At 50.0% G+C, this 9676-nt stretch overlaps 2 protein-coding genes across 12 annotated transcripts in view; one reads left to right on the forward strand and one right to left on the reverse strand.

The window, feature by feature from the left end:
• Positions 1 to 117: 117 nt before the first annotated feature.
• On the reverse strand, positions 118 to 6040 carry LOC123128551 (uncharacterized). Of its 2 annotated transcripts, XM_044548587.1 has the most exons (12): positions 5905 to 6040; positions 4060 to 4226; positions 3892 to 3961; positions 3670 to 3798; positions 3450 to 3566; positions 2750 to 3121; positions 2133 to 2446; positions 1932 to 2031; positions 1772 to 1831; positions 1600 to 1686; positions 884 to 1028; positions 118 to 797 (listed from the first exon to the last, which is right to left on the reverse strand). In XM_044548587.1, the coding sequence occupies exons 2-12, from the start codon at positions 4209 to 4211 to the stop codon at positions 415 to 417; spliced, it is 1929 nt and encodes a 642-aa protein (XP_044404522.1). In that variant the 5' UTR covers positions 4212 to 4226; positions 5905 to 6040; the 3' UTR covers positions 118 to 414. The 2 variants fall into 2 exon arrangements, with proteins under 2 accessions (XP_044404522.1, XP_044404528.1); XM_044548593.1 differs by lacking the exon at positions 5905 to 6040 and having other exon boundaries at positions 888 to 1028; positions 4060 to 5026.
• A 78-nt stretch (positions 6041 to 6118) lies between these two features.
• The window catches only part of LOC123128586 (uncharacterized), an 8622-nt gene continuing 5064 nt past the window's right edge, over positions 6119 to 9676 (forward strand). For 2 of the 10 annotated variants that reach the window (XM_044548651.1, XM_044548682.1), the window contains exons 1-2: positions 6182 to 6353; positions 6511 to 6638. Coding sequence is in view for 4 of the 10 variants with exons in the window: in XM_044548637.1 (XP_044404572.1) it covers positions 6119 to 6353; positions 6511 to 6638; positions 9155 to 9505 (714 nt within the window). In the remaining 6 variants the exon portion in view is untranslated. Of the gene's footprint in view, positions 6354 to 6510; positions 6639 to 7025; positions 7316 to 9154; positions 9671 to 9676 lie in introns of those variants that run through there. The other 8 variants (XM_044548659.1, XM_044548690.1, XM_044548637.1 and 5 more) reach the window with 7 other exon arrangements.

Genomic DNA, 9676 nt, shown 5'->3' on the forward strand with positions numbered 1-9676 from the left:
CTCATATACTATCATGTGGTAGTATATACTCTACTTTATTATTTTTAGTATGTTCATATACTATATCTAAGATACTCCCAAGTGATTTGTATGAAAAAATTGTAAGTGAGGTCATAATTTTATTGTATTTGTGAAATACGTACATATTTATACGTGAAATAGAGTATGCGCAAAATATGATACATACTACCAAAAAAAGTAGTATATATACTACCTAAACATTCTTATATACTACATACTACGCGTACATACTCTCCGATATGATAGATACTACCTAAAACGTATGAAACATAAGTGGGAGTAACTACACCCGGTAGTAGGGAAAATTTGTCATATATATATATATATATATATATATATATATATATATATATATATAGATACACCAGTACTCGGCAGCTGCAGCTGCAGCAGCTAGCAACTAGGAAGGCGAGAACAATCTAGGCTAGCACCGCGGCGGCTTGTTTGTCGACCATGCTCCTGGCGAAGGCGTAGCGGAACCTGGCGTTGTACGGGAGCCACTCGAAGGCCTGCGACGCCCTGCGCCGGCCGCCTGCCGCGGCGGCGGCGGCGGCGCACCGCTGGATTGCCTCCTGCGCGGCCCGGCCGTCCAAGTTGTCGCGCGCCCACGCGAGGATGCCATCGCCGACGGGGAGGCCGGCCTCCTTGGCGTACCGCTCCACGAGGCGCGGCAGGAACACCTTCCTCGACTTCCGCACCACCACGCCGGCCTGCAGGAACTCCCGCTTCGCCCGCTCCAGCTCCTCCGTCACGTTCTTCGCCGTGTACACCTTGAGCTGCAGCGCAACGCAACGCCGGAGCTCAGCTCAGGCCTCGAGGAGATCAGTCAAGTATGGTGGCGGCGGCGTCAGGGTGCACGTACGTACCGTGGGGTCGGAGGAGGCACCGGTGCACAGCGCGAACAGGGCCTGAGGCTGGCAGTCCGGCAGGCCGAACTTGAGCTGGACCAGCTGCTTCTCGTCGGCGCATCTCTTCCGCATCGCCGTCGACAGTATCGATTCAAACCACTGCGTGTAAAATTGGATCAGACCTCACTTCTTCAGAATTCAGGTTTCCCTCCCTGTGCTAATTTGACTACTCCTAGAGTGTTTTTTTTTTTTGCGAGTGTGCTCCTAGAGTGTTATCCAGTGTTCTTGGTTTGTTCTTCCGAATTCATGAACAGTTGATCAAACTGAAAATTAGGGCCTTGATTCAGAAGTACTGAGTTCTTCAAGCATATACAGTTTGCTTCCTAAAAAGGATCCTAAATGTTTTTTTTAGGAATTGGCAATTAGAATTAAAAAATGTTTTTGATGTTTTATTTGAAGCCATCGACATTACGTGAATTATCTGAATTTATGTTCAAACTTTGGCATGAGATAGAAGGTCGTACTTACACCATTTAGAGCAGCCCTCAGCGTGCTAATTTGATTATACTATAGAGTGTTATTCATGTTCTTTGGTTTGTTTCAGCGAATTTGATGAATAGTTTACCAAACTGAATTTTAGGGTCTTGAATTTTATTTGAAACTGTCAGCTTTATATGAACTATCTAAATCTAAATTCAGGATTTGGCATGAGATCACAAATCATACGTACACGACCAATCCGCGGGGACCTGCAACACAGCAAGGAGTGTTCAATGGAGTTGGCCGTCACAGCATATCCACCAACATTGTAGGCAGCCTGCAAAATGTGAGTTATTTGTTAGCCACATCATTATAAACTCCAGCACTCGAGGGACAACTTGTAACTAAAATATCCTTTTCACCTTGTGAAATAGAGCCATTCTTTTCAGAGAACTGTTTGGAATTCCATATGCTAGATATGCCTGCACAGCGAATCACACATGGGATGACACACTGGCAAAATCACAAAAAAATTAAAGAATAAAAAACCAGAGAAACCAGTGTAGAGTTTTCGTCAATTACATGCATGACAAGAGAATTGTACACGTTGATCCAGAAGGCCAGTTTGATACTGGTTTCTGACATACTCAGATCAACCCTTTCAAGCTGCTCCACAAGCAACCTAAGCTCAAAGGAACACCCTCAAATTTGTTATACAATTATTTGGAAAATGAATTATTCTTCAGGATATAAAGCACGATAATCATCATTTTTCCGACAAACCTGTAGTGGGTAATTGCACAGGAGACATCTGGCGTCTGATTCTTTTCGACTGAGATTGAACATACTTCGACAATGCATTTGTTACTTGATGTATTAGTCTCCTCACTGTTACTCCTCCGAGGAAGAATGACACTTGTTGATGACCTTGACAAGAACGGCGAGCGAACCTTTTCAGGCTTTTCTGGTGACTCCGTGCGCAGAAGACAGTATATGGAGGCCATGCATCTAACCATTTCTTCAGATATCTTGCTTGGACATTGGTAGAGATGATCTTTCAGAGTACGCGCCAAAGAACTACTCCCTAAATAAGGCAGCTATTTGTAAAGAAAAAAAAGGCAAAACAAAGGAAGAAGCAACAGTTAAAATAAGTCCAATATTTGAATTTTCTGCTCGAAAGAACTGCATTAATCATAGCATCTCCTGATTTAAATCGGCAGGTTCAGACATACAAAATTGGGACAAAATGCATGCTCCTGCAAGTACCGCAATGCAGAGAATTTGCATTCTAGTATAAAAAGGGCATACAATGACTGTTTGTAAATATTAGCAAGTAGAATGCACTGCATTAAATATTTGTATGGATTTAATGAAACTATATTTTCTTTTATATGTTTTACCTTCCTTGGATCTGATGCAAGGGAGGCAGGACGGACATCCAACGTTTCGCTCGAGAAAGATTCATGCTTGATCTTGGTCTTGAGCATGTTCTTGGTTCTACCCGACTCCGACACTGATGTCATGATATGGAAAGGTTGGAGAGGCAGCTTCTTAGATGAGCAAAATGCACTTGATATTATGCTCGACTGCCGCCGCCTCGTCCTTGAACTTATGCTCTTGGCATGAGCAGGGGATGAAATACTGGAACTCTGCCCCGATGATGGCCCGGACACGCACTGATCAAATATACTTCTGTAGAGTGAGAGGACGTGCTGCTCACGGTTTGCGATTTCCTCTTCGAGCAATTCAATCTCTGCTATCAGTTCCTTTGTCTGCAGGAATAACAACAAGAATCACACTCTTCAGCACACAACTCAAATCATACTCATTTTTTATCGACCATCTGAAATTGTACTTTTTTTTGGCGAATATCTGAAATTGTACTTGGAACAGCATGGAGTGAGGTGACACTTTCCCTTGTGTGCTATCTTCACCTGTCAATTGCACTGCTTCTACTCACTAAATTACTACTAAAAGTGCACTAGCCTGACGATCGCAAGTAAATTTTGTTTTTCATGGAAGGAAATGTAAACAATTTTTTGGAGGAATTTTGTCGTTGTCATTGTGCAGTAGAACTGTAGGAGATGAATGGTACGGTACCTGAGCTGGAAAGTGCCTATGACCAGGAGACAGAGTGCTGGAAGCCCGGCCGATCGCCCGGTCAAGCATGATCCGGATGGACCTCTCCTGATGGAGATGCAGCTGCAGCTGCGAGACCTGCCACAGTCCAGCAATTGTAAACACCAATTACTCAGACGGAGAAAACAGAGCCCATGGCGCATCTTAGCGTCAGGAAAGCAGTGGCTTTTTTTTTACTCACGTCGTTCTCCAGAGAGACGCGGTGGTTCGGCGACGCCGTGGCCGCGCTCGTCCGTTGATCCCTCGGCGGGGGGCGGTGAACCGAAGAACCATCCGTTGAGCAAGAAGACTTCCTCGGGTCCGGCGGGTTCTGCCATGGAATTTTCACAGAATCCGATCAGTAATTCGCGAAGGCAGCACGTGTGCTTGCTTGATCAGTAATATCCACTCATGAAGGCAGCACCTGTGCTTGGTTGAGGCGTTGCTCCACGCTGACATGCTTGCAAGTCTCCGAGTTCCTGCCCGAAGAAGCACTGGGCAGTGGATACAGACAGAGAAAAAGAAGCAGGGTTGAGAAGAACGGCAGGCAAAACCAAGACGGATAAAAAACCGGCAAAGGCGCGGCAGAGACCTCTTGGATCGCCGGTGATGTGGCGCAGCAGCGGTGGCGGCAGCCGCGGCCTTGGGCGTCGACGCCGCCTCGGGAGCCTCGCCGTCGACCTTGCCCGGTTCTTTCGCTCCGCTCACAGCCTGCTCCATGTTCCCTTGTTGGGCTGCCGCCATGCCAGCGCCACCAACCTAGCTACATGGCAACAGTCCAGAAGGGTGCCGCATGAGCATTATATGAGCAGGGTCCGGGCGGATCGATTTCGTGGCGCGGGGGGCAAAGAGCATCCCGCGCACAGGGCCGTGCCCACTCCCTGGGCTGGGCTGCGCTGCGCTGCGACGCCGGCGGTTTAATACGACATGGCACGCGGTAGTAAACTGCTGCTGCCGCGGCAGCGACGTTGGTGCACTGAAGACGCAGAGCCGCAGAGGAAGAGGAAGAGCGGGTCGGAGCGGGAGAGCGACAGGGAGAGTGGAGACTGGAGACGGATGGCGAGGGGAAGTGGGAGGAGTAACTGCGCGGAAGCGAATGAGTTGGTGAGCCGCGTTAATGCACTGACGCGCGCACCTGCAGCTGAGTAAATGGCCCGAGCAAGAACTCGCCATGCCAATGCCATGGCTTCGACTCCGCAATGTTTCTCACTGGCCCTACGTGATTGGAAGTCGCAGTAAGTCTCTCTCTCCAAAGTTTTTACTGCACTTTCCGAGCGAGTGGCTCTGGTCCTAACATACGCGTGATATTCTACTCCAAGGAAGGAAAAAGAGTGGAATTGTAGAAGGAGCTGCACGCTGCAGCTCCAAGTCAGAGAAACGCCGCCGCGACCACTCCAAGTCTCCGACTATCAACAAGGCACAAGGGCGCAGCACAGTACTACTTGCATGAGAAACTGTTGCATGACGACCCGTCAGAGAAACTGTTGCCGATGCTACAGTTCTAGATGAACCTCGGCAGCGGATCGATCTTCATGGCTACGGCTACGAGATATGTGATTCCTTCCCTGGCCTGCTACTAGTACGTATACCCCTACCGGTATGCGTGTTCTCTCCTCCTCCACGGCATTGACCTGAGCTACCTACCGGCCGGCGCATCGCATGCATGCAGCATGTCACGAGGTAGGCAGGCGACAGGCATGAATGCGGGCGTTAAATGCCCCATGTCCTAGCGTCTAGCGCTAGCAGCGCAGTGGGAAAAGGCTTCCGTCGACAAGGGAACCCGACGAACCGGGTTACGACTTACGACACCCGTCTAGCTTAATGATTCACCAGCCATCTGAAACCGAGACCAACTGCATGTACAATGTACTCTACGCGGCCAGAGCCAGAGAGAGCGAGCTAGTGGTAGTGGGAGAAGAAGGGCGAGCCATGTGATTGGAGGGGAAGGAGTAATGGTCGATCGCCGGCAGCGTCGTCAGGGTTGGGGCTTACTAATTCATAGGGCACGTACGAGTGGCACAGTGAAGTGAAGTCATGCATTGATTTTGATTGATTCTTGGGGTGTTGGATTACATGGCGGGCAGGGCTTGGGCTGTCGCGTTCATTCAGTCATGATCCTCGCGTTCAGTCGCCGGTGGCTAGCAGTAAGCGTATCGTCCTCCCCGTCCAGGGTCAGCTGGCGGTGGTGTCTGACTGTTTGTCCGATCCTGGTGTGAAAAATTCGTAGGGAATCCTATGGAATGATTTGGAATACGGCGGCGATCATCAGAAAAAAAACGGTAGTAGCATACGGCGATCATCCGTCCGGGCGGGGTGAATTCGACGATGCGCACGGATGAATCCGTACTAGTATATTCCAAGAAAGAACAAATCCCGAAATGTTGCAAGTGGTAGTTGACAAGTAGGAGTAGAATTGAGGGGCGGTGCGTTTACTTACCACGGGCTAGGGTGGGATCATACGCGCGGACGAGGTGGCCGGGGAGCAGAGGAGGCGGACGGCGTGTCGGCGCGGTCGCCGGCTGGAGGGGGACGGCACACCGGGATGGCGGCCAGGACGCAGGTTTGCCTGTCGGGGTCGGCGCGTGCTGCGTGCCTCAAGTCAAGGGCTATACAACGCTGATGCCTTACTCGGCAGGCCGTCATTCTCCTTCATGGGCCGGAATGGCATGGGTCCGACTTATTCCCAGGCCTCGTTTTCGCGTTCGGTTAGACAAATGGACCGGAACCCATTCGTTCCCCCGGACCGAATATTCGGCCCAGATGCGGAACGAGGTGAGACCTCGAAAACGGCCGGACGGAACCGCTCACCCCTAAAAAAAACAAAAGGCGGAACCGCTCACCCTCGCACTCTCGCAGCCCTATGCCCCTATCCCCTCGCCCTCCCAGGTGCGCCGCCTCCCCATACTCTCTCTCCCTCCCATCGATCCGAGCGGCGCCGGCCGGTTCCTCCCTTCCCCGTCGGCCGGTTCCTGCCTTCCCCGCCGGCCGGTTCCCCCCTTCCCCTCCGCCCGCTAACCCCTCTCTTTCCTCTCGCTATTTGCAGCAGAACACAAGGGGAGCTCGGTTTGGATCTTGTTGCGGCGGCTTGCAGAGGATTCCCAGGGTGGCCGCGGCGGCTTTCGGCGAGCTGACACCGGCAACATAGGCGCAGCACAGCACCTGACTCTCAAGGTAAAACAATCATCACTTCCTCTTGTATATGCTGCTGCTGCTCATGTATATTCCCAGCCAAGAATATGCTGTTGATGTTCATGATAGAGAGAGATGTAGACCTTACTATGATGACTCATGGTTGTTGGTTATTCACTTTTGTTGCTTTATGTTGTTAAAATCAGTGTCTCTTTTCCTAATTTGTAGCAAAATACATGATGTCCAGTGTGTCTTTGCAATATATATGTTGATGTAAGCATCATTGTAGCCATATTTTTGATAGTATATATTGTTAAGATTGTCAATATATATTGTTATGTTGTCTTTCTTGAAAATACAAATGAAATGCTGCCGAAATTTTGAATTTTATATCATTCCATTTTTCATTCCATGCTTCCAATCAAACAGCGGAACGGAACCAACCTGTTCCGCTCTTTTGCTCCTACCAAACACAGGAATGGAACGGACCCATTCCTCTGGAATGGAACCATTCCATTCCATGACAGTTGGTTCCCCAACCAAACACATCAGAGGGATTAGGGCCTCCAGCTTGCTCAACACACGCACAGTCCCTCGTTTCTCTCTCGACCTGCCCGACCCCCCCGGGGAGCCAGGGTTTGCGCCGCCGGCCGCCCAGTCCGCCGCCCCATCCCGTCTGGCTCGTCCGCCCCCGCGTCATCCTGCCTCGCCGGCGGCAGGTGAGCTCACCTCTGCCTCCCTCTCCGCGTCTCCTCCTCTCTTCCCCTCCCTCTCCCCCCTCCGTTTCTCTTCTTTCTTATGTTTGATTTGATGGCTGGTGATGATTAATGGTTCTTAGTTGTATGCTAATTTGATGTCTGCTAGCGAAGTGTTTGGGTGGTTGTTTTGTATGGCGTACAAGCTGTATGATTGATGACATCTAGTGAAAAAAATTGCATGATTGATTGCTTAGTATGACTTTTGTGGTGGTGTGGATTGAATGGCTGCTTAGTAGTAAGAATTTTCGTATAGATTAAAATGTTCGCACATGGATGTTGTAGATGGATGGAAAAGTGAAGGCACCGAAAGCAATTTGGGACATTCGCAAATCGCTTTCATGTTTGTATTCGACGTGAAACTGTTCGGAACAACCAAGCGTTAGCAATTCAGTACACAGTTCCAGCCTAGGGGCACTACAAACATTTCACCCGACAACACATACAACAATCTCAGAATAGAACTGGCGGCTGATTCTGTGGGCAGTTTCCCAGAATCATATTCTGGAGAATCATGAGCCGAAAAGAACTGGCCCGGTGTGTTTCAGAGTGCGGTCGAAGATCCGCCACTACCGCTGCCGCCCCTCGCAGTCACCAGTGATCGCTCTGCAGGGACGAAGGCGCACTGTGCCGTGTGTTGTAACCACACCCCCATCACAGGTACTTTGCCCATTGGTTTTCCCATCTTCGTTTTTTCTACGGCGGGGCAGACGTTTGGCCTCACCGTTGGTTTCAGAGGTCATCAAGCTCTCTCTGTCGTACTCCCCTCCTGGACCCCTTCCAGCGATTACCTACTGCACTGGGGTATGGCAGAGGGCAAAGTTTTGAGCCCAGCCACCCCTCCATGCCGCTACCTGCCCAAATCGATTAGCTCCCGTTGGACACCCCCCACCACCACTCCCCGATTGCTGTCTAGATCTCACCTCCAGAAGCTCCTCCATACCCCTCTTCCCCCCTGTTCTAGCCTTCAGGTGCTCGAGCCTGCCTACACGCGCACACTGCTCCCTCCACGGGCAGAAGGCAAGATGCATGAAGGAGCCACTCCTCTGTTTCAGGCCTCTGCTGATGAACTGATTTGTTGTGTAAAATATAGCTATATGCATTGATGGCAATAGTTAACCAACAGATTAATCAGCGGATTCGCCGATTAATCCCTACCATTGTTTTCAATGCGTCCCTGAGGCGTCGCTTAGGCGACGCTTTGGCGTCAGGGCGCCCCCAGATGGCAAGGCGTCGTACTCGCCTTAGTTTGTAGGGCGTCTGAATCGTCCGCCTCAGCCCCCCCTTGCACGCCTTGGCCCAAATCAGACGCTCTGGTTTGTCAGGCAGGGGAAACAGATTCCAGCGGGAAAAACTGGCCCACGCGGGAACACAAGCGCGGGAAATATTGGCCCACGCGCGAACTGTTACAAGAAGGGGAAAGAGAGAGAGAATCGAACCAATCGTGCAAATCCTAGTCTCCAGGCGAGAGGTCTCTCTCTTGTTTCCTCTGGCGGCGGCTTCCTCCTCAGATCTGCGCCAACTTCCTCCTCTCCGGCTGCAGCTCATCCCCCTCCCCCTCTCGAGTTGCAGCTTCTCCCTCCTCCTCTGGCGCAACCCTCTACCACCAGATCAGCACCAGGACAAGGTATGGCTCCTGGCTCCTGTCCAGCTGCAGCTCCTCCCCCTCCTCTGGCTCTTGTCTCTTCTCTTTCTTCCATCCAGCAGCAACACCACCGCTTCTCTCCTTCCCTGTGCTTGATCTGGTTGCTCTAATGCTTTGGTTCTCTCTTTTTCTTTGACAACTGATTGGCCTTCTCTCAGTGTTGCTGCAGTAGCTACTGGTCAGGTGTCCCTGCTCTGATGAATCCTAGGAGAAGAGCTAGATCTGACGATCCAGCTTGGAAGTATGGGTTTTGGCCAGATTTAGAGAGGAAAGATTTACTCCAGTGTACATTATGTGGCAAGATAATCCATGCTGGAGTGAAAAGGCTGAAGCAGCACCTTTCCGGGGGTTCCAGTGATGCGGATAAGTGTCCCGAGGCATCCATGGAGATTAGGATAGAGATGCGCAATTCCTTAAACAGTGGAAAGTTTAAAGCTATAGAGCGATATATTGATGAGGAGGATGAAGCTGAAGTTCAAAGGCGCCGTTCTGTCATGTACCCAAGATGATTTGAGTCCTATGCTTTGGTAACAGTTTATATGTTAATGCTAGTTGTTAAATCTCGTAATTGACTGCCATCTATGATATATGTATGTACAATTTATTAAGTTAATGCTAGTTGTTAAATCTCTTAATTGGCTGCCATATATTATATATGCATACGTCTAAGGCGTCGCCTC

Source organism: Triticum aestivum, chromosome 1B (genome assembly GCF_018294505.1).
Source record: "Triticum aestivum cultivar Chinese Spring chromosome 1B, IWGSC CS RefSeq v2.1, whole genome shotgun sequence".
NCBI lineage: Eukaryota > Viridiplantae > Streptophyta > Magnoliopsida > Poales > Poaceae > Triticum > Triticum aestivum.